Source organism: Salmo salar, chromosome ssa15 (genome assembly GCF_905237065.1).
Source record: "Salmo salar chromosome ssa15, Ssal_v3.1, whole genome shotgun sequence".
NCBI classification, from domain to species: domain Eukaryota; kingdom Metazoa; phylum Chordata; class Actinopteri; order Salmoniformes; family Salmonidae; genus Salmo; species Salmo salar.
The window spans coordinates 96,224,171-96,249,778 of NC_059456.1; the positions used below are offsets into that span (position 1 = coordinate 96,224,171).

The 25,608-nt window shown below is 46.6% G+C and overlaps 1 protein-coding gene across 1 annotated transcript in view; it reads right to left on the minus strand.

Moving 5' to 3' along the window:
* The window catches only part of LOC106572720 (uncharacterized), a 107,069-nt gene that overhangs the window by 75,461 nt on the left and 6,000 nt on the right, over positions 1 to 25,608 (minus strand). The window contains exon 2 of the mRNA XM_045696109.1: positions 6,543 to 7,847. Coding sequence (XP_045552065.1) covers positions 6,543 to 7,325 — 783 coding nt within the window. The 5' untranslated portion in view covers positions 7,326 to 7,847. The remainder of the gene's footprint in view (positions 1 to 6,542; positions 7,848 to 25,608) is intronic.

Below are 25,608 nucleotides of genomic sequence, written 5' to 3' on the forward strand. Positions count from 1 at the left end.
TACTCTACCTCGGGCGAGCAATAACTCGAGACTTCCTGAGATACCGTGCACCAGCTGTTATTTACCAAAATACATAGTCCACCGCCCCTTGTCTTACCAGACGCCACTGTTCTATCCTGCCGGTACATCGTTTAACCATGTTGATATTGTCATCGTTAAGCCACAACTCCGTGAAGCATAACATGTTACAGCTTTTAATGTCCGTTTGGTAGTTTAATCTTCCACATAACTCATCGATTTTATTCTCTCCGCATAGCTCGTCGATTTATTCTCGTTTGCAAGCAGAATGGAGGGAAGTGGGGGTTTATTTGATCGCCTACGAATTCTTAGAAGGCAGCCCGCCCTTCGGCCCCTCTTTCTCCACCTACTCTAGAGGCAGATCTCGGGGATCGGGGCCTGTTCCCGAGGAAGTAGTATATCCTTCGCGTCAGGCTCGTCAGAGATAGATAGGCTAAACAACAGTGCCTAAGGGGAACATGTCACTTCAATATATACGCTACCGGTGAAAAGTTTTAAAACAACTACTCATTCAAGGGTTTTTCTTCATTTGAACTATTTTCTACATTGTAGATAACACATGGAATCATGTAGTAGCCAAAAAAGTGAATTATACAGTTGAAGTTAGAAGTTTACACACACCTTAGCTGTAACAGAGCCTCTCGATGGAGGGGGGTGTGTGGAATCAGGAGCAGGAGAGCAGAAGGGTTCCAGGAAAATCCACCGTTTATTTTGGCAGATCCGAAAAGCCCAACGACACATACAGGGGAGAAATCTCTACTCCGTTATGCCACAAGCAAAATGTCCACGGTAAACACATACCGTACAAACAACAAACAACGCCCGTGGTGCCGGCACGCACCCCTTACATGTTGCCTACAGCAAAATAATCCCGCACACAGCCTAACCTGCTGCGGGGAAATATAAACCCACCGAAAACAAACAAAACAAGACACAGGTGTGTAAAACCAGACAGAACTAAATTAAAAGGAAAATGGCATCGGTGGCAGCTAGTATGCCGGCGACGACGACCGCCGAGCACCGCACGAACAGGGAGAGGAGCCACCTTCGGTGGAAGTCGTGACAGTACTCCCCCGACGCGCGGCTCCCGCAGCGCGCCGACGCCATCCTCGAGGACGACCCGGAGAACGAGGTGCAGGGCGATCCAGATGGAGGAGGTGAAACTCACTCAGCAGAGAAGGATCCAAGATGTCCCCCACCGGCACCCAGCATCTCTCCTCCGGACCGTACCCCTCCCAATCCACGAGGTACTGCAGGCCCCTCACCCGACGCCTGGAATCCAGTATGGATTGTACCGTGTACGCCAGGGCCCCCTCGATGTCCGGGGGGGTGGAGGGACCTCCAGCACCTCAGCGTCTTGAAGCGGACCAGCCACCACCGGCCTGAGGAGAGACACATGAAACGAGGGGTTAAAACGGTAATAACGGGGAAGCTGTAACCTATAACACACCTCGTTTATCCTTCTCAGGACTTTAAATTGCCCCACAAACCGCGTGCCCAGCTTCCAGCAGGGCAGGCGGAGGGGCAGGTTTCGGGTCGAGAGCCAGACCCGATCCCCAGGCGTGAACACTGGGGCCTCACTGCGGCGGCGGTCAGCGCCCGTCTTCTGCCAGGCCTCGGCCCGGTTGAGGTGCTCCTGGATGACCTCCCAGGTCTCCCTCGAGCGCTATACCCAATCCTCCACCACAGGAGCCTCGATCTGGCTCTGATGCCATGGTACCTGGACCGGCTGGTACCCCAACACGCACTGAAAAGGCGAAATGTTAGTTGAGGAGTGGCGGAGCAAGTTCTGGGCCATTTCTGCCCATGGGATATACCTCGCCCACTCCCCTTGCCGGTCCTGGCAATACGACCGCAGAAACCTACCCACATCCTGGTTCACACGCTCCACCTGCCCATTACTCTCGGGGTGAAAACCTGAGGTTAGGCTGACCGAGACCCCCAGACGCTCCATGAATGCCTTCCACACCCAAGACATGAACTGGGGTGCCGGAGTGCCGGAAGACGTGAGTAAATAGGGCCTCCGCCGTCTGTAGGGCCGTAGGGAGACTGGGCAAAGGGATGAGACGACAGGACTTAGAAAACCGATCCACAACGACCAGGACCGTGGTGTTCCCCTGGGAAGGAGGGAGATCGGTTAGGAAGTCTACCGATAGGTGTGACCAAGGCCGCTGTGGAACGGGGAGGGGATGTAACTTCCCTCTAGGCAGGTGTCTAGGAGCCTTAAAACCTCACGTCCTTAGCTAACGTGGGCCACCAGTACTTCCCCCTAAGGCTTTGCACCGTCCTCTCTATGCCTGGTTGGCCAGAGGAAGGTAACGTATGCGCACACCGAATCAACCTATCGCAGACACCAAGCGGGACATACCTCCGTCCCGCAGGACACTGAGGCGGAGTTGGCTCTGAACGACATGCCCGCTCGATGTCCGCATCCACCTCCCACACCACCGGTGCCACCAGATATGAGGCCAGAAGTATGGGGGTGGGATCGATGGGCCGTTCCTCCGTATCATAGAGACGGGACAGTGCGTCTGCCTTAGTGTTCTGGGAACCTGGTCTATATGAGATAGTAAATCTAAATCTAGTGAAATACATGGCCCACCTTGCCTGACGAGGGTTCAGTCTCCTCGCCGCTCGGATGTACTCCAGATTCCGGTGGTTGGTCCAGATGAGGAAAGGGTGTTTAGCCCCCTCGAGCCAATGTCTCCACACTTTCAGAGCTTTCATGACCGCTAGCAGCTCCCGGTCCCCCACGTCATAATTTTGCTCCGCTGGGCTGAGCTTCCTCGAAAAGAAAGCGCAGGGGCGGAGCTTCGGTGGCGTGCCCGAGCGCTGTGAGAGCACGGCTCCTACCCCAGCCTCGGATGCGTCCACCTCCACCATGAATGCCAAAGACGGACCCGGATGAGCCAATACGGGAGCCTCGGTGAACAGCGACTTCAGGCGATCAAAAGCCCTGTCCGCCTCAGCAGACCACCGCAGACGCACTGGACCTCCCTTCAGCAGTGAGGTAATGGGAGCAGCCACCTGCCCAAAGCCCCGGATAAACCTCCAGTAATAATTGGCAAACCCTAAAAACAGCTGCACCTCCTTCACCGTCGTGGGAGTCGGCCAATTACGCACGGACGAAATGCGGTCACACTACATCTCCACCCCTGATGTGGAAATGCGATACCCCAGGAAAGAGACGGACTGTTTGAAGAACACGCATTTCTCAGCCTTAACGTATAAGTCATGCTCCAACAGTCGCCCAAGCACTTTGCGCATCAGAGACACATGCGCGGCGCGCGTAGCAGAATATATCAAGATGTCATCGATATAAGCCACCACACCCTGCCCGTGCAGGTCCCTGAGAATCTCGTCGACAAAGGATTGGAAGACGGCTGGAGCATTCTTCAACCCATACGGCATGACGAGGTACTCATAATGGCCGGATGTGGTACTAAATGTTGTCTTCCACTCATCTCCCGCCCGGATACGCACCAAGTTATACGCGCTCCGGATATCCAATTTTGTGAAGAAGCGTGCTCCGTGGAATGACTCCGTCGCTGTAGCAACGAGAGGTAGCGGGTAACTGTATCCCACCGTGATCGAATTTAGACCTCTAGTCAATGCACGGACGCAAACCCTCCTCCTTTCTTCTTCACAAAAAAGAAACTCGCGGAGGCGGGGGACATGGAGGGCCGAATGCACCCCTGCCTCAGAGATTCAGAGACATATGTTTCCATAGCCACCGTCTCCTCCTGGGACAGGGGATACGCGTGACTCCGGGGGCGGTACGGCGTCTACCTGGAGGTTTATCACACAATCCCCTCGTCGATGAGGTGGTAATTTAGTTGCCCTCTTCTTACAGAAGGCGATAGCCAAATCGGCATACTCGGGGGGAATGTGCACTGTGGGGACTTGGTCTGGACTCCCACACACTTGCCTGAGCACTCCTCTGACTAACCCTTTAGAACCCTCTGTTGCCACGAAATAGTAGGGTTGTGAAAGGCCAACCAAGGAATCCCCAGCACCACTGGAAACGCAGGAGAATCAATGAGGAAAAAACAAATTTTCTCCTCATGATCCCCCCGCGTAACCATGTCCAGTGGCGCCGTGGACTCCCTGACCACCCCCGACCCTAGTGGTTTGCTGTCTAAGGAGTGCACCTGAAAGGGTTTATCCAGCGGAACCTGGGGGATCCCTAACCTCTGTGCGAAACCACGATCCATGAAATTCCCTGCTGCGCCTGAATCGACTAGCGCCTTATGCTGGGAATGAGGGAAAAACTCAGGGAAAGAAATTAAAACAAACATGTGACCAACAAGGGGCTCTGGGTGAGCCTGGTGCTGACTCACCTGAGGTATCTAAACAGTGCCCTGCCTGCCATCTCGACTCCCAGACGAGCCCCTCCAACACCGGTCGGTAGTGTGCCCTCTCCGACCACTTCCAGTGCGGGAGGAGGCTCCTCCTCCGGTCACCCTCCATGGGGTTTGGAGCAGAGGTGCTAGGGGGTGGAACCAACAGGACCCCGTCCGAACGCCCGTGGGTAGCCAGCAAGTTATCCAGCCTGATGGATATGTCCATTAGCTGGTCCAGGGTGAGGGTAGCGTCTCCACAGGCTAGCTCCCTGCGGACGTCCTCACGTAGGCCACACCGATAGTGGTCTATCAAGGCCCTGTCGTTCCACCCCGAGCCAGCGGCCAAGATCTGGAACTCCAGCGCAAAGTCTTGAGCGCTCCTCGTCTCCTGCCGCAGAAGGAACAGACGCTCACCTCAACCCAATTGAGATGGTTTGGGATGAGTCGGGCCGCAGAGTGAAGGAAAAGCAGCCAACAAGTGCTCAGCATATGTGGGAACTCCTTCAAGACTTTTGGAAAAGATTTCCTTGTGAAGCTGGTTGAGAGAATGCCAAGAGCGTGCAAAGCTGTCATCAAGGCAAAGGATGGTTATTTGAAGAATCTCAAATATAAAATATATTTTGATTTGTTTAACACTTTTTGGTTACTACATGATTCCATATGTGTTATTTCATAGTTTTGATGCCTTCACTATTATTCTACAATGTAGAACATAGTAAAAATAAAGAAAGACCTTTGAATGGGTAGGTGTTCTAAAACTTTTGACCGGTAATGTATATATATGACATATGCAGTGATAATGAATAGTAGTAATACAGAATATAATACAATATAATTGCAATGCAGTGGGAATGAATACTACACTGTTAGAAAAAAGGGTTCCAAAAGGGTTCTTCGGCTGTCCCCATAGGAGAACCCTTTTTTTGGTTCCTGGTAGAACCCTTATTGGTTCCTGGTAGAACCCTTTTGGAACCATCTGTGGAAAGGTTTCTACATAGAACCCAAAAGGGTTCTACCTGGAACCAAAACGGTTCTACCTGGAACCAAAAAGTGTTCTTCAAAGGGTTTTCCTATGGGTACAGCCGAAGAACCCTTTTATGTTTTAGATAGCACCTTTTTTTGCAAGGATGTAATGAATATCAGGCAACGTTGTTATCAATGGACAATGAATGACTCACCCGTCATCTATTGATTTCATAGAAAGTACAGGCATGTGTGGGTGACTGTCTCGCTGCAGTCTGCACATTCAACCTGGAACGTTTCAAATCTAGTGTATTTTCTTTTTCACAGGGAGTGTACCTATTACTATATCATCATGCATTATTCATGTGTTCCTGAGTGCAGGAAAAATACATCTTCTTCCCCTCTTTTCCCCCTCTCTCTCTGTCTCTCTGTCTTGCTCTCTCTCTCTCTCTCTCTTTCTGTCTCCAATGTGCCGCAGTGAGTCTGAATCTCAGACTGAATAGTGAGCAGACAACAGGCTGAGATTATCCCAGGGAAGAGAGAAGCTCCTGAGAAGACTCTTGGGAAGCATTAGGTGTGTGTGTGTGTGTGTGTGTGTGTGTGTGTGTGTGTGTGTGTGTGTGTGTGTGTGTGTGTGTGTGTGTGTGTGTGTGTGTGTGTGTGTGTGTGTGTGTGTGTGTGTGTGTGTGTGTGTGTGTGTGTGTGAGGGTCGTGGGAAGATTTCAACTGACTTTAAGTCATGCATTATGGTGTGTGTAATTTAATACAAAAGTAATAGCTATAGATTTTCCAAACAGACCAGTAAAATCAACACAATATATTGTTGCCATTGATTAGTACTACCTCCCTACACCTTCCATGTCATTATCTCTAGAGACCACTCACATGTAATTAACATACCTAAACAGACACTGTTGTCATAAACCAGAAATCAAACCGTGGCATGCATAAAACTGAGCTGAACCTAACCAAGCTGTACTGAGCTGGCCTGCATAAAACTGAGCCGAACCAAACCAAGCTGTACTGATCTGGTCTGCATAAAACTGAGCCGAGCCAAACCAAGCTGTACTAAGCTTGTCTGCATACGCATCCACCATACTTGCTGGAGCCGTGCTGAAAATAACATATCCAAGGCAGTACAGTTTGTTTTGGGTCGGCACAATGTCTGAATAGTGTCTAGCCTCGACAGAACTAGAAAGAAAGAGTATTGTTCTTTACCTGTAGTTCGCACCAGGCCACCTCCACCCAGGTCTCAGTGTCTAGGCCTTTGTAAACGGTCTTAAAGGCTCCCCTCCCCAGCTCAATGTCAAACTTCAGAAACCTCCCCCCTGGCGAGGTGGCCACGGCCTTCATCTCTGCCTCCTCCTCCTGCTCCCTGTCCCTCTCCTTCCACGTCTGGGCAGGGGCGGAGGAGGGGGTGTCCTTGGCCCCGGGGTCCTGGGTGGTGCTGGGGCTGGATGGGTCATGGTGAGCGGTGTCGTGTCCTAGGGCTGCGGAAGCTGAAGCGGCGGTAGGGGCCTGGGCCCCGATGAGAGTGAAGACTGAATCCAGGTGGGGGGCGGAGTGGGAGACCTCTGGGGGGTTCGCCGCCACCTCGTCCTCCTCCTCGCAGATCTCCACACTCTTCCTGAAGAAACGCTTCTCACTCCTCAGCCTCGGCCCATGACCTCTTGACCCTGAAGCCACCACGGTCGCAGCCGGGGATGAGGGTGTGGAGAGAGACATAGGTCTAAACGGAGGTATCTCCTCTTCCTTAACATCTCTGTCCTCCATCTCTCCTCGCCCTCCTCTGCTTCCGCCTCCTCTTGGTCCTTCTCCTGTATCCCTACCCTCGGCGGCTCTCCTCTCCTGGGCCTGGGAGGAGGGGAAGTCAGAGGGGGTACTTTGCGTCCTTTCCCTCCTGCCATCCTCCTGCTCCTGCTCTGTCTCCTCCTCTCGCGCTCCATCAGGTTTATCTGAGGAGTCCTCTGTCCCCGTGGGTTCTCCAGGGTCCGTCGCCATGGGGATGCCCCTCCTGCTCCCCGTCCTCTCCTCCTCCGACCCTCTGGTTCTCGTTCAGTCCCCGTCTCTCCTCTCTTTCTGTGGTCCTCTTCTTACCCACCTTCTAGGTTCTCTGGATGCTGTTCTTCCAGTGTTGCTGGTGACTACGGGGCTGGGCCCTGCCACTAGAGGCTCCCTTCCTCCTCTCTCCTTTCTTTAGAGTCTTTACAGAGGCATAAAGAGGATGAGCAGCACAGTGCTTCTTATCTCCACTCCGTCCTAGCTTTCTGTCCTTACTTTCTTTCTCGCCATCTCCTACAGTGCATACCCTTTCCTGTGCACCTTACCAAGGGGACTAAACTCAATAGGCACCTCAATAAAGCCTCACCTCAGCCAACCTTACTATATACACATGCTGAGGCAGAGGACAGTGTTTAATGTCTCTGGGAAAGAGAGGTAAGCTAAGGGAAGCTAGGGCCTCTTCCTCCTCTTCTAGATAATCCTCTCCTTCAAAGTCTTAAGGTGAATCTCCTCAGGTAAATCCTGTGAAGAAAACAAACAAACACATTAGTATTCAGCAGGCTAGTATAGCGAGATGCTAATAACTTTCCACTGTTCAGGTCATATTCAAATCATTCATTTCCAAGAACACCAGTTTCAGTTTGATGTTTGAGATTGTTTTCGTTTGATGTTTTGGGTTTGATGGTGAGGTCAGTGGGTGACTGCACAGAGGGAGGATCTGAGAATAATCAAAGTTCTCAGCTTTATCCTGGGACTATATTCCTTTTCACAGTCAGTCCTGTCTGTCAAAGAATGCCTGCTCACAATGTGTAAAATCCTATCAAATCAAATAGTTCTTATCAATGTAGAAATGTTCATACACTCCTCAGAGGAATGGTTTCCTCATTTTGAATGTAATTCATTCCTAATAGGACACTTTAAACACTGCCTGGCTAGTACCAATTTATGGTGTTACTCCCAGGCATTTCCCCAGTGTCTGTTCCATCTCAAGTGTTGATTGCCTTCTAAAAAAGGGAATATTCTGCAATGGGTTTTCTATTTCTGCAGTTTGTGCCGTAGCTAGTAGCAAACTTTTATCTTCTAAATTGCTACAATCCTTAATTTGCCAGCAAGCCGATACCGACTGCTTCTTTCAGTTTCAACCCTCATAAGTCTGCTGAAGAAATTCTCCAGTAATAGGATGCTGGCTAACGCAGATGGCATGTTCCACATTTCCAGTGTTTTTGGGTTAATTCTGAAGAGTGTCAGGTGATTCATTCATTTTGGATTGGGTGGCTTAAGAACAGGCCCTGCCAGAACAGGCCATGTTAGAACAGGCCATGCTACAAGCTGCCCATGTATGGTGAGACTTGAGATAATGTAGGCCTACTCTGAGGAAAGGAACCATTAAAATCTGTTAATCAAAAACCCTGATGTCACAAGGTGTGGCTCAAGGAAGCAGGAGAGGTAGAGTCAAGCGCAGGAGACAGATGATTCCGTGAATACTTCTTTAATATATCCACACGAAACAAATACAAGCACATTCGGGCAGGGCGTATAAATAAAACGCACCACCCTCTCCAAACATAACGCAGGGACGCAGCCCAATATAAACTCTGCGTAAACCACTGGCAGAGGAAAAACACAGACCCTCACTTCCAAACATGAGCCCTGACAAAAACAATCCCGCACAAAACACAAACCTACCTAGCTAGCCTAAATACCTCCCCCCACTAACAACTAATACAAAACAGGTGCCTGCCTATCCTAGACCTAACTAACAGAACGTGAAACAGAGGATCGGTGGCAGCTAGTAGGCCGGCGACGACGACCGCCGAGCGCTGCCCGGGCGAGGAGGGGCGCCACCTTCCGTAGGTGTCGTGACATCTGATGACAGCCTAATCTTTGTTATGGGCCGGTTCAACTAAGCAACGTTTTCTACAGCCCAGCACCCCTAAAAAGTGTTGTGCATTTAACTTCATAGACTAGTTAAACTAAGGAATCTGTCATAGAATAATATATTGCATAGTTTTGCTTTGAGTTTGTCAACAACCAGAATTTAGTGAGTGTGTTGCAATTTTAGTTGTGTTTGGTGTAGACCAATGGTGGAGACCATTAGTCAATACAACGGTGCTAAATCCTGTTCTGATGATTAAAAATGGATGATTCAGTACTATGGACCATTCATTCCTTCATTATTCATTCATGAGCAGAGGGATGCTCTTAGCGAACTGTCAACTCTTAGCGTAATCTGTCAACTCGTACTTGTAGCTACTCTATTACACAGTAACAGCCTTTTCATCTTGGTAAGCAACTCCAGTGTAGATTTGGCCTTGTGTTTTAGGTTATTGTCCTGCTGAAAGGTTATTGTCCTGCTGTATCTGTTGGAAAGCAGACTGAACTATTTTGCTTGTACTTAGCTCTTTTCCGTTTCTTTTAATAAATAAAAAAACTCCCTAGTCCTTGCTGATGACAACCATACCCATAACGTGATGCAGCCACCACCATGCTTGAAATAATGAAGACTGGTACTCCGTGATTTGTTGTATTGGATTTGCCCCAAACATAAAGCTTTCTATTCAGGACATAAAGTTAATTTCTTTGCCACATTCTTTGCAGTTTTACTTTAGTGTATTATTCCAAACAGGATGCATGTTTTGGAATATTTGTATTCTGAACAGGCTTCCTTATATTTACTCTATCAATTAGGTTGGTATTGTGGAGTAACTACAATGTTGTTGATCCATCCTCAGTTTTCTATCACAGTCATTAATCTCTGTAACTTTTTTAAAGTCACCATTGGCCTCATGGCGTAATCCTTGAGCGGTTTCATTCCTCTCTTGCAACTGAGTTAGGAAGGACGCCTGTATCTTTGTCGTGACAGAGTGTATTAATACACCATCAAAAAGCTCAATTCATAACCTCACCATGCTCAAAGGGATATTCAATGTCCTGTTTTTTACCCATCTACCAATAGGTGCCCTTCTTTGCGAGGCATTGGAAAACGTCCCTGGTCTTTGTGGTTAAATCTGTCTTTGAAATTCACTACTCGACTGAGGGAACTTACAGATAATTGTATGTGTGGTGTACAGAGATGAGGTAGTCATTAAAAAATATATTTTTAACACTTATTGCACACAGTGTGAGTCCATGCAACTTATTATGTGACTTAAGTACATTTTTACTCCTGACCATATTTAGGCTTGCCATAACAAAGGAGATGAATACTTTGTTAATACATTTCAGCTTTTCATTTTTTATTAATTTGTACACATTTCAAAGAACATAATTCCACTTTGACATTATGGGGTATTGTGTAAACGCCAGTGAAACAAAATCGAAATTGAATCCATTTTAAATTCAGGCTGTAACGCAACAAAATGAGGAAAAAGTCAAAGGTTGTGAATACATTCTGAAGGCACTGTACATTACTACTTAGACCCATACAGTACAGTAATACATGCTCCTCCATCTGTAGCCTACATTAAAGCTATAGTCTGTTTACAGCATGAGGATTGAGACAAAGATGAAAGTTAGACACTATAACTATTAAGAGCACAAACTCTATTCTGTCTGTAGATACATGTCATAGGAATACTGTAGGTCTAGCTGCTGTCTAGTCAGGTAGCTACAGTAATATTATTCCAAACCTCTCAATTGACTCTTTCACATTACAGTGCTAACCTGAACTTTTCTCTTTGTTCTTTCCTGTCCTTTGACCTTATCAATTGATGTGACCACAAACAAGGGAAAGGAACCAGAGTGGAGACAAACATATTATATAGGACAGACATTAGCCTGGTCCCAGATCTGTTTGTGCTATCTTGCCAACTCCTATGGTCATTGAAAATTCATTGGACAAGACAGCACAAAAATATCTGGGACCAGACAGTGGGGAATGGGGACAGACATTATATAAGTGAGTCTGTGGATGAGACAGACATGGGTCGATAAGTAAGGCCTCAGCAGGAAATAGGTGACACGGGGGAATATCTCCTTTAAATAAGAGCTTTTTCCCCAGTGTCCCCAGGGCAAGGAGTTCCCATGGAACAGTTATCACAGTGCATCAAACACATTCACACTGACACAGCCCATCCCTCTCTCCCTCACAGTCACTGACTCTCTCCTACACACACATTTACAGACACGCAAGCACACACACACACACACACAGGCATGTATACATGCACACGCATAAACACACACACACACAGGCATGTATACATGCACATGCATAAACACACACACACAGACACAGGCATGTATACATGCACACGCATACACACACACAGACACAGGCATGTATACATGCACACGCATAAACACACACACACACACACAGGCATATATACATGCACACGCATAAACACACACACACACACAGACACAGGCGTGTATACATGCACACGCATACACAAACACACACATATGCACATACACACACAGATGTACGTACACTCACACACACACACACACACACACACACACACACACACACACACACACACACACACACACACACACACACACACACACACACACACACACACACACACAAATACAGTGCCTATAGGAAGTTTACACACCCTTGAGCTATTTTCACATGTTGTTGTGTTACATAGTGGGATTGAAATAGATTTAATAAAAAATGTAATACAAATGTAATAACTAAAATATAGTCGTTGCATAAGTATTCAAGCCCTTTGTTTAGGCAAGCCTAAATTAGTTCAGAAGTAAAAATTGGTTTAACAAATCACATAAGTTATATGGACTCACTCTGTGTGAAATAAAAGGGCTTGACATGATTTCTGAATGACTAACCCTTCCTCTGTCCCCCATACATTCAACATCTGTAAGACCCCTCAGTCAAGTATCGAATTTCAAGCACAGATTCAACTACAAAGACCAGGGAGCTTATCGAAAGCCTCATAAAGAACGGCAGTGATTGGTAGATGGGTAAGAATAACAAATCAGACATTGAATATATCTTTAAGCATGGTCAAGATAATAATTATGCTGTGGATGATGTATTAAACCACCCAGACACATCAAAGATGCAGTCGTCCTTCTGAACTGAGCTGCAGGACAGGAAGGAAACTGCTTTGGGATGTCACCATGAGGCCATTGGTGATTTTAAAATGGTTACAGAGTTCAATGGCTGAGATGGGAGAAAACTGAGGATGGATCAACAACATTGTAGTGACTCCACAATAATGACCTAAATGACAGAGTGAAAAGAATAATAAAAATATTCCTAAACATGCATATGTATGCATCAAGGCACGAAAGTAATACTGCTAAAAAACACAGCAAAGGAATACACTTTTTGGCCTGAATGCAAAGCCTTATGTTTGGGGCAAATTCAACACAAAACATCACAGCTTAACTGCTTCCTTATTTTCAAGCTTGGTGGTGGCTGCATCCTGGTATGGGTATGTTTGACATCGGCAAAAACTGGTGAGATTTTCTGGATGAAAAGAAACGGGATGGAGCTAAGCTTAGGAAAAATTCTAGAGGAAAACCTGCTTCAATCTGCTTTATACCAGGAATTCACCATTCAGCAGGACAATAGCTTACAACACAAAGCCAAATATACACTGCAGTTGCTTACCAAGAACACAGAGAATGTTCCTGATTGGCCTAGTTACAGTTTTGACTTAAACCTGCTTGAAAATCTAGGCAAGAATTGAACATTTCTGTCTAGCCAAGATCCCCAACTCCTTGACAGAGCTTGTAGAATTTCGAAAAGAATAATGGGCAAATATTGCACAATCCAGGTGTGCAAAGACCTTATAGACTTTCCCAAGAAGACTCATAGCTGTAATCTGAGGCTGGCACTAGGGCAGCATTGAATGAGCTGTATTCCACCATAAGAAAACAAGAAAACGCTCACCCAGAGGCGGCGCTCCAAGTAGCCGGGGACTTTAATAAAGGGAAACTTAAATCCGTTTACCAAATTTCTATCAGCATGTTAAATGTGCAACCAGAGGGTAAAAAACTCTGGACCATCTTTACTCCACACACAGAGATGCACACAAAGCTCTCCCTCACCCTCCATTTGGCAAATCTGACCATAATTCTATCCTCCTGATTCTTGCTTACAAGCAAAAATTAAAGCAGGAAGCACCAGTGACTCGATCAATAGAAAAGTGGTCAGATGAAGTAGATGCTAAGCTACAGGACTGTTTTGCTAGCACAGACTGAAATATGTTCCGGGATTCCTCCGATTGCATTGAGGAGTACACCACATCAGTCATTGGCTTCATCAATAAGTGCATCGATGACATCGTCCCCACAGTGACCGTACGTACATACCCCAACCAGAAGCCATGGATTACAGGCAACATCCATACTGAGCTAAAGGCTAGAGCTGCCGCTTTCAAGGAGCGGGACTCTAACCCGGAAGCTTATAAGAAATCCTGCTATGCCCTCTTACAAACCATCAAACATACAAAGCATCAATACAGGACTAAGATCGAATCGTACTACACCGGCTCTGACGCTCATCGGATGTGTCAGGGCCTGCAAACCGTTACGGACTACAATGGGAAGCACAGCCAAGAGCTGCCCAGTGACACGAGCCTACCAGACGCGCTAAACTACTTCTATGCTCGCTTCGAGGCAAATTACACTGAAACATGCATGAGAGCACCAGCTGTTCCGGAAGACTGTGATCACGCTCTCCGCAGACGATGTGAGTAAGACCTTTAAACAGGTCAACATTCACAAGGCCGCAGGGCCAGACGGATTAACAGGACGTGTACTGCGAGCATGCGCAGACCAACTGGCAAGTGTCTTCACTGACATTTTCAACCTCTCCCTTTCCGGGTCTGTAATACCAACATGTTTTAAGCAGACCACCATAGTGCCTGTACCCAAGAACACTAAGGTAACCTGCCTAAATGACTACCGACCTGTAGCACTCACGTCTGTAGCCATGAAGTGCTGGTCATGGCTCACATCAACACCCTTATCCCAGAAACCCTAGACCCACTCCAATTTGCATACCGCCCCAACAGATCCACAGATGATGCAATCTCTATTACACTCCACACTGCCCTTTCCCACCTGGACAAAGGACCCTGGGACTAAACACCTCTGCAACTGGATCCTGGACATCCTGACGGGCCGCCCCCAGGTAGTAAGGGTAGTCCCCTCCTGTACTCCCTGTTCACTCATGACTGCATGGCCAGGCACGACTCCAACACCATCATTCAATTTGCCGATGACACAACAGTGGTTGGCATGATCACCGACAATGACGAGACTGCCTATAGGAAGGAGGTCAGAGACCTGGCCGTGTGGTGCCAGGACAACAACCTCTCCCTCAGCGTGATCAAGACAAAGGAGATGATTGTGGACTACAGGAAAAAGAGGACCGAGCACGCCCCCATTGTCATCGACTGGGCTGCAGTGGAATTGGTTGAGACCTTCAAGTTCCTTGGTGTCCACATCACCAACAAACTAACATGGTCCAAGCACACCAAGACAGTCATGAAGAGGGCACAACAAAACCTATTCCCCCTCAGGAGACTGAAAAGATTTGGCATGGGTCCTCAGATCCTCAAAAGGTTCTACAGCTGCACCATCGAGAGCATCCTGACTGGTTGCATCACTGCCTGGTATGGCAACTGCTTGGCCTTCGACCGCAAGAGTCTACAGAGGGTAGTGCGAACTGCCCAGTACATCACTGGGGCCAAGCTTTCTATACCAGGCGGTGTCAGAGGAAGGCCCTAAGACTCCTGAACATCTAATCAAATGGCTACCTAGGCTATTTTCATTGCCCTCCCTTTTACACCGTTGCTACTCTCTGTTGCTGTCATCTATGCATAGTCACTTTAAGAACTCTACCTACCTACATGTACATATTACCTCTAACTAACCGGTGCCCCTGCACATTGACTCTGTACCGTTAACCCCCTGTATATAGTCTCGCTATTGTTATTTTACTGCTGCTATTTAACTTCTCTAGGGTAGGGGGCAGTATTTTGACGTCCGGATGAAAGGCGTGCCCGTAGTAAACTGCCTGCTACTCAGGCTCAGAAGGTAGGATATGCATATTATTAGTAGATTTGGATAGAAAACACTCTGAAGTTTCTAAAACTGTTTGAATGATGTCTGTGAGTATAATAGTACTCATATGGCAGGCAAAACCTGAGAAAAATCCAACCAGGAAGTGTGGAAATCTGAGGTTTGTAGTTTTTCAAGTGATTGCCTATACAGTATACTGTGACTTAGGGTTCATTTTGCACTTCCTACGGCTTCCACTAGATGTCAACAGTCTTTAGAACCTTGTTTCATGCTTCTACTGTTACTGGGGAGAGAATAAGAGCTGACTCAACAAGTGGACTGCCTGAGGCCAATGAGGTGTTTACTGCGTGGTCACGCAGGCGCGCCGTTCCTTATTTTTCCTCTGTAATGAATATGCTATTGTCCGGTTGGAATATTATCGAATATTTATGATAAAAAGACCCTAAGGATTGATTGTTAACATCGTTTGACATGTTTCTACGAACGGTAATGGAACTTTTTGACTTTTCGTCTAGGGTTTTGCGCTCGCGCATTGTGCCTTTGGAATAGTGATCTAAATGCGCGAACAAAACGGAGGTATTTGGACATAAATATGGAGTTTATCCAACAAAACAAACATTTCTTGTGGAAGTGGGAGTCCTGGGAGTGCATTCCGACGAAGATCAGCAAAGGTAAGTGAAGATTTATAATACTATTTCTGAGTTTTGTTGACTCCAGAACTTGGCGGGTAACTGTATAGCTTGCTTTGAAGGCTGAGCTCTGTACTCAGAATATTGAACAATGTGCTTTCGCCGTAAAGCTATTTTGAAATCTGACACAGCGGTTGCATTAAGGAGAAGTGTATCTATAATTCTTTCAATAACTGTTGTACATTTTATCAACATTTATGATGAGTATTTCTGTAAATTGATGTGCTCATTCACCGGGGGTTTTGGAGGCAAAACATTTTCTGAACATCACGCGCCAATGTAAAATGTTTTTTTTTATATATAAATATAAACTTTATCGAACAAAACATGCATGTATGGTGTAACATTGAGTCCTGGGAGTGTCATCTGATGAAGATCGTCAAAGGTTAGTGATTAATTTTAGCTGTATTTCTGGTTTTTGTGACGCCTCTCCTTGCTTGGAAAATGGCTGTGTGGTTTTTCTTGTCTCAGCGCTGTCCTAACATAATCTAATGTTATGCTTTCGCCGTAAAGCCTTTTTGAAATCGGACAATGTGGTTGGATTAACGAGAAGTGTATGGGATATAATAGTTGTATGTTTGAGAAATTTGAATTATGAGATTTTTGTTGTTTTGAATTTTCCGCCCTGCTATTTCACTGGCTGTTGAATAGTTTGTCCCGCGGGTGGGACGCTAGCGTCCCACATACCCCAGAGAGGTTAATTACTTGTTACTTTTATTAAAATAGAGCACTATATAGGGAATAGGGTGCATAGGTCTCTGGTCTAATGTAGTGCCTATATAGGGAATAGGGTGCATAGGTCTCTGGTCTAAAGTAGTGCCTATATAAGGAATAGGATGCATAGGTTTCTGGTCTAAAGTAGTGCACTATATAGGGAATATGTTGCCATTTGGATCGTAGACCTGTGTTTTTGTGTGAAGGCACATGTTCACAATCACATCATGTCACTGCTGGTCTGAATCTCATCCATTCAGCCTTGCAGTAATGGAGTTACATCAAGTAGGCCTACATGTAATGAGATGTGAACATCCAGCTGTGTTCTTCCTCCCTGTCCCTCCAGGCCCTTTATGGACCATATAGGTGTGTACACTTGGCATGCAGCCTAATATCATTATTTTTTAATGCACAGCAGAAATAATCATGACTCTTTCAGTTGATTATTACGAAATGTTTACAATTTGCCTATTACTGCTCAGTTCCATTTAACCCCAAACTTCTCTATGAAACTGGAACTCAAAGTAGATTTTTTTTACAGTCTACTGCAAACATGACAAACTAGCTACAGTAAAATGTATCACGTGGTAACCCCATACTTCTCTAATGAAACATGAACTCAAAGTTTGAAAACATAGTTAATGTACAGGCTAATGCAAGCATGGGAAACTAAATTCCATCACACAATTTAGGCTACCACAGTCTCCATCGCATAGTACACCATGGACATGGGACACAGAGGGTCCCTCTGTACCACAGAGTCGCTGCACTGCAAACATAACAAACACTGTGCTCCCTCTTTCCCTCTCTCCCTTCTTTTTCATCCCTCCCTTCATGGGCATACACACATTTAATCCCCTGGGACTGAACAACTTCTGGTGATTTAGTCAGGCAGACAAAGGAGGAGCCAGGGGAATGGGGTTGCGTGCCAGTGTGTGTTTGTGCGTCACTGTGTGCGAGGTCATGCATGTGTGTGTTGAGGGGGGGTGAGGAGGGGGATGCAATGTTTGTGTGTGTGTGTGTGTGTGTGTGTGTGTGTGTGTGTGTGTGTGTGTGTGTGTGTGTGTGTGTGTGTGTGTGTGTGTGTGTGTGTGTGTGTGACAGAAAGGGATTGAGAGTGTAGAGAGGGGACATCAAGGTTTCAAATTGAAAGAAAGAGAGTGAGAGAGGGAGAGAGAGAGCACGAGAGAGGGAGAGATATTTAGAGAGAAAGAGCGGCAGGTGAGCGTTGGGTCAGTAACCAAAAAGTTGCTGGTTGAAATCCATGAACCGACTTAGTGAAAAATCTGTTGATATGCATTTGAGCAAGGCACTTAACCCTGGACCAGAGCGACTGTAAATGTGCAGAGAAAGAAGCAATGGGGCTGGCTGGTTTGAAGGGGTGGGAAAAATGTTGTGTGAAAGAGAACAAGAGAGAAATGAAGGGGGGGGGCACAGACAAAAAAGGGGGTTGTGGGGGATTCTCCCTGATTAAATATGCCAGTGTTTGTGTGAATGAAAGCAGTGACTATAGCTACATTTCTGCTTGAACAAAAACAACTACTGTTTGCACAGGGATGAATAGGACAGAGAACATGAGAAAAAGAGAGGAATGAGAGTGGATGGATTGGGGGTAGAGGAAAATGACTGGAGATATTTGATTCTATTAGCATAGTAATATTTCTATAGGCTGAGTGGCTGGTTGTGTTTGAATATCCATACTAGTGTACTAAATAGTATGCGAGAAAAAAAGTTTTATAGTATGTGAAATTTGGAGAAATAGTACTCCGAATGCGCCATCAAATGCAATACTGCGTTGACTCCCGCCAGTCGTTCATTTTGGTACAGCGAATCAATTTATCTCATTTTCAGATGTTGTCAAACACGTCAGAAAAGACAAGTGAATTCTACTAGATCAAACGCCGAAAGGAGTATGCAGATTAAATGTGTAGTGTGCTAGTATTGGTATTCAGACATGGCCACTGACTGTGACTAGGAGCATAAGGAGCAGAAGCTCGGGGGGGTTTTCCCTGTGGCGTATTGCTCCGTCCAGGGCACAGCAGTTTGGTCATAGAAATAAAATCACTGCACAAATCGCCGCCAATACACTCATTATGACATCATTGACTTAAATAGTGATCTATTTGTGTTTGGTGCCCCGGTGCCACGCTGCCCTATCGACCCACACTACTGGTGGGTTCAAACCCTTCAGGGGGGCGGGGAGCCTTGGCGTGTCTGTGACCCGGGACAACACCCTGTTGTTCTCTGCAAACATCAAAGCAGTGAACCGCTCTACAATATCAGTAGAGTACGACCTTTCCTCACACAGGAAGTGGTGTGGCACTTGTCATCTCTTGTCTGGACTACTGCAACTCTCTGTTGGCTGGGCTCCCCGTTGCTGCCATCAAACCCCTGCAATTTATCCAGAATACCTCAGTCTGTCTGGTGTTCAACCTCCCCAAGTTCTCCCGTCACCCCGCTCCTCCACACAGTCCACTGGCTTCCAGTCTAAACTCGCATCATCTTCAAGGTGCTTTCCTACGAAGCTGCAAGGGGAAATGCCAATCCCTACCTTCAGGCTATGCTCAAACCCTACATCCCAACCCAAGCACTCTGTTCTGCCACCTCTGGTCTCTTGGCCCTCCCACCCCTACGGGAGGGAAGCTCCCACTCAGCCCAGTCAAAGCTCTTCTCTGTCCTGGCACCCCAATGGTGGAAGAAGCTTCGCCTAACATCAGGACAGTGGAGTCCCTGCCTAACTTCCAAAAACTTCTGAAACCCTACCTCTTCAAATAGTATCTTAAATAACCCCACGAGGACTGGGGGGAGGGACATGGATGAAGGGGGGATATGGAGGAATGCGGGTAGGAACGGGGAACGGGGGCGAGGACCTGCCACGGGCAAGGACAGGAGAAGGGGACAGGGGAGGAGGGACTCTCATAAGCCCGTTAAAGGCCTGCTCGTTATCTCCTGCTGATTAATCCTGTGAGCACAGGACCGAAACCGACCGCCAGGGAGGTGTGTGTGTGTGTATGAATGTGTGTGTATGAATGAATGTGTGGGTATGAATGTGTTTGTGTGTGTGTGTGTTGGAAAGAAAGAAAGTTTGAATAAAAGAGTTGTTGCTACACTGCCCTCTGCCTGGCAACACACCTAAATAAGGCCATTCAAAGGATTGTAGACATCTGAGCCTGATGAAGTCCTTCAGGTCAAAACGTTGCACAATAAAACTGTGGGAGCATTTATACAGTGGCAGGTATCTATCATTCAATCATCAGTGGCAGGTATCTATCATTCAATCATCAGTGGCAGGTATCTATCATTCAATCATCAGTGGCAGGTATCTATCATTCAGACATCAGTGGCAGGTATCTATCATTCAGACATCAGTGGCAGGTCTCTATCATTCAATCATCAGTGGCAGGTATCTGTCATTCAGACATCAGTGGCAGGTATCTATCATTCAGACATCAGTGGCAGGTATCTATCATTCAATCATCAGTGGCAGCTATCTATCATTCAGACATCAGTGGCAGGTATCTATCATTCAGACATCAGTGGCAGGTATCTATCATTCAATCATCAGTGGCAGGTATCTATCATTCAGACATCAGTGGCAGGTATCTATCATTCAGACATCAGTGGCAGGTATCTATCATTCAGTCATCAGTGGCAGGTATCTATCATTCAGACATCAGTGGCAGGTATCTATCATTCAGACATCAGTGGCAGGTATCTATCATTCAGACATCAGTGGCAGGTATCTATCATTCAGACATCAGTGGCAGGTATCTATCATTCAATCATCAGTGGCAGGTATCTATCATTCAGACATCAGTGGCAGGTATCTATCATTCAGACATCAGTGGCAGGTATCTATCATTCAGACATCAGTGGCAGGTATCTATCATTCAGACATCAGTGGCAGGTATCTATCATTCAATCATCAGTGGCGGGTATCTATCATTCATCCAAGATGGCGTAGCAGTTCAGACGTCCTCTACCCTCCTCTTGTCGTGTCCCGTGTATATATATATTTACATATTTTTTTCTTCACTTATCTTTTAATATATATATATTTTTTTTATTCTAAACTCAACCTCAAAGCACTCTCCTGCAACCCGCCTCACCAATTTAAAAAAGAAAGTATTATTTACCTCATCTGAATTCCACAACAGAAGCTAGCAAGAGGTTAGCCATTTTCACTGGCTAACGTTGAAGTTCAGCTAGCCACGGTTAGCTGTCCTCAGCTATCCATTAGCTCGAAAAGCTATCGCCAGTTTTTGTACAGCGCGACTCAGACCAGAGCACACCGGACCTATTCTCTCTCCTTTCCCCGATTTCTACCGCAGGCTCTGGACATTTACACCTGGATCTTGCAGCTAACTAGCTGCTACCTGAGTGACTATTGGCAACGTCGGTCACGGAATTAACACACATTATTACGGAGCTAGCCAGCTAGCCAGCTGAAGAGTTCCGTCAGCCACTCCTGGGCTATTCCTGAGCTAGCCAGCTGAAGTGTCTCCTGGGCTACAACTCACCTATCCTGACCCGTTTTACTGCCGATGCGGAGCCCCATCGGGTCTTCACGACTGGACCACCGACGTTATCTGCCCGAGGGAGTTATCCAACTGGCCCCTCCGTCGCGACGTAACCTGATCGCCCATCTGCGGCCCGCTAATCGTTAGCTGTCTTTTCAGCTGCGATCTGAATAGGTCTATCGGACACTTTTCTTGGGCCACTATAACTAACTATTTTGCCAACTTGGACTGGTCCCCCCTTCCACACGGAACCCCACTAACCCACAGACGGAAACGCACGAGGTGGCTAAAAACAGACCTCCCTCCCATCTTCCACCAGCTTGCTACCTATGGCCCGGCTAGCTGTCTGAATCTCACTGGACCCTTTGATCACTCGGCTAAGCATGCCTCTCCTTAATGTCAATATGCCTTCTCCATTGCTGTTCTGGTTAGTGTTTATTGGCTTATTTCACTGTAGAGCCTCTAGCCCTGCTCATTATACCTTATCCAACCTCTCAGTTCCTCCACCCACACATGCTATGACATCTTCTGGTTTCAATGATGTTTCTAGAGACAATATCTCTCTCATAATCACTAAATGCCTAGGTTTACCTCCTCTGTACTCACATCCCACCATACCTTTGTCTGTACATTATACCTTGAAGCTATTTTATCGCCCCCAGAAACCTGCTCCTTTTTCTCTCTATTCTGGACGTCACAGACGACCAATTCTTATAGCTTTTAGCCGTACCCTCATACTTATTCTTCTCTGCTCCTCTGGGGATGTAGAGGTGAATCCAGGCCCTGCAGTGCCTGGCTCCACTCCTACTCCCCAGGCGCTCTCTTTTGATGACTTCTGTAACCGTAATAACCTTGGTTTCATGCATGTTAACATTAGAAGCCTCCTCCCTAAGTTTGTTTTATTCACTGCTTTAGCACACTCTGCCAACCCGGATGTCCTAGCTGTGTCTGAATCTTGGCTTAGGAAGTCCACCAAAAACTCTGAAATCTTCATCCCTAACTACAACGTTTTCAGACAAGATAGAACGACCAAAGGGGGCGGTGTTGCAATCTACTGCAGAGATAGCCTGCAGAGTTCTGTCCTGCTATCCAGGTCTGTACCCAAACAATTTGAACTTCTACTTTTAAAAATCCACCTCTCCAAAAACAAGTCTCTCACCGTTGCCGCCTGCTATAGACCCCCCTCGGCCCCTAGTTGTGCTCTGGACACCATATGTGAACTGATTGCCCCCCATCTATCTTCAGAGCTCGTGCTACTAGGTGACCTAAACTGGGACATGCTTAACACCCCAGCCATCCTACAATCCAAGCTTGATGCCCTCAATCTCACACAAATTATTAATGAACCCACCAGGTACAACCCCAAAGCCGCAAACACTGGCACCCTCATAGATATCATCCTAACCAACGTGCCCTCTAAATACACCTCTGCTGTTTTCAACCAAGATCTCAGCGATCACTGCCTCATTGCCTGCACCCGTAATGGGTCAGCGGTCAAACGACCTCCACTCATCACCTTCAAACGCTCCCTGAAACATTTCAACGAGCAAGCCTTTCTAATCGACCTGGCCCTGGTATCCTGGAAGGATATTGACCTCATCCCGTCAGTAGAGGATGCCTGGTTATTTTTTTTAAATGCCTTCCTCTCCATCTTAAATAAGCATGCTCCTTTCAAGAAATTTAGAACCAGGAACAGATATAGCCCTTGGTTCTCCCCAGACCTGACTGCCCTTAACCAACACAAAAATATCCTGTGGCGTTCTGCATTAGCATCGAACTGCCCCCGCGATATGCAACTTTTTAGGGAAGTTAGAAACCAATACACACAGGCAGTTAGAAACGCCAAGGCTAGCTTTTTCAAACAGAAATTCGCTTCGTGCAACTCCAACTCTAAAAAGTTCTGGGACATTGCAAAGTCCATGGAGAATAAGAACACCTCCTCCCAACTGCCCACTGCACTGAGGATAGGAAACTCTGTCACCACCGATAAGCCCACTATAATTGAGAATTTCAACAAGCATTTTTCTACGGCTGGCCATGCTTTCCACCTAACTACCCCTACTGCATTCAACAGCACTGCACCCCCCACAGCTACTCGCCCAAGCCTCCCCCATTTCTCCTTCTCCCAAATCCATTCAGCTGATGTTCTGAAAGAGCTGCAAAATCTGGACCCCTACAAATCAGCTGGGCTTGACAATCTGGACCCTTTCATTCTAAAATTATCTGCCGAAATTATTGCAACCCCTATTACTAGCCTGTTCAACCTCTCTTTCGTGTCGTCTGAGATTCCCATAGATTGGAAAGCAGCTGCTGTCATCCCCCTCTTCAAAGGAGGTGACACTCTTGACCCAAATTGCTACAGACCTATATCCATCCTACCCTGCCTTTCTAAGGTCTTCGAAAGCCAAGTTAACAAACAGATTACCGACCATTTCGAATCCCACCGCACCCTCTCCGCTATGCAATCTGGTTTCAGAGCTGGTCATGGGTGCACCTCAGCCACGCTCAAGGTCCTAAACGACATCGTAACCGCCATCGATAAGAAACAATACTGTGCTGCCGTATTCATTGACCTGGCCAAAGCTTTTGACTCTGTTAATCACCACATCCTCATCGGCAGACTCAGTAGCCTTGGTTTCTCAAACGATTGCGTCGCCTGGTTCACCAACTACTTCTCTGACAGAGTTCAGTGTGTCAAATCGGAGGGCCTACTGTCTGGACCTCTGGCAGTCTCTATGGGGGTACCACAGGGTTCAATTCTTGGGCCAACTCTTTTCTCTGTATACATAAATGATGTCGCTCTTGCTGCTGGTGAATCTCTGATCCACCTCTACGCAGACGACACCATTCTGTACACTTCTGGCCCTTCTTTGGACACTGTGTTAACAACCCTCCAGACGAGCTTCAATGCCATTCAACTCTCCTTCCGTGGTCTCCAACTGCTCCTAAATACAAGTAAAACTAAATGCATGCTCTTCAACCGATCGCTGCCTGCACCTGCCCGCCTGTCCAGCATCACTTCTCTGGACGGTTCTAACTTAGAATTTGTGGACAACTACAAATACCTAGGTGTCTGGTTAGACTGTAAACTCTCCTTCCAGACTCACATCAATCATCTCCAATCCAAAGTGAAATCTCGAATCGGCTTCCTATTTCGCAACAAAGCACCCTTCACTCATGCTGCCAAACATACCCTCGTAAAACTGACCATCCTACCAATCCTCGACTTCGGCGATGTCATTTACAAAATAGCTTCCAATACCCTACTCAACAAGCTGGATGCAGTCTATCACAGTGCCATCCGTTTTGTCACCAAAGCCCCATATACTACCCACCACTGCGACCTGTACGCTCTCGTTGGCTGGCCTTCGCTTCATAATCGTCGCCAAACACATTGGCTCCAGGTCATCTACAAGACCCTGCTAGGTAAAGTCCCCCCTTATCTCCGCTCACTGGTCACCATAGCAGCACCCACCTGTAGCACGCGCTCCAGCAGGTATATCTCTCTGGTCACCCCTAAAGCCAACTCCTCCTTTGGTCGTCTCTCCTTCCAGTTCTCTGCTGCCAATGACTGGAACGAACTACAAAAATCTCTGAAACTGGAAACACTTATCTCCCTCACTAGCTTTAAGCACCAGCTGTCAGAGCAGCTCACAGATCACTGCACCTGTACATAGCCCATCTATAATTTAGCCCAAACTACTACCTCTTCCCCTACTGTATTTATTTATTTTATTTATTTTGCTCCTTTGCACCATATTATTTATATTTTAACTTTGAACTTTCTTCAAACTACAAATCTACCATTCCAGTGTTTTTCTTGCTATACTTTATTTACTTTGCCACCATGGCATTTTTTTTGCCTTTACCTCCCTTATCTCACATCATTTGCTCACATTGTATATAGTCTTATTTTTTCTTTTTTCTACTGCATCATTGATTGTATGTTGTTTTACTCCATGTGTAACTCTGTGTTTTTGTATGTTGTCGAACTGCTTTGCTTTATCTTGGCCAGGTCGCAATTGTAAATGAGAACTTGTTCTCAACTTGCCTACCTGGTTAAATAAAGGTGAAATAAATAAAAAAATTCATCAGTGGCAGGTATCTATCATTCAGACATCAGTGGCAGGTATCTATCATTTAGACATCAGTGGCAGGTATCTATCATTCAGACATCAGTGGCAGGTATCTATCATTCAGACATCAGTGGCGGGTATCTATCATTCAGACATCAGTGGCAGGTATCTATCATTCAATCATCAGTGGCAGGTATCTATCATTCAATCATCAGTGGCAGGTATCTATCATTCAGACATCAGTGGCAGGTATCTATCATTCAGACATCAGTGG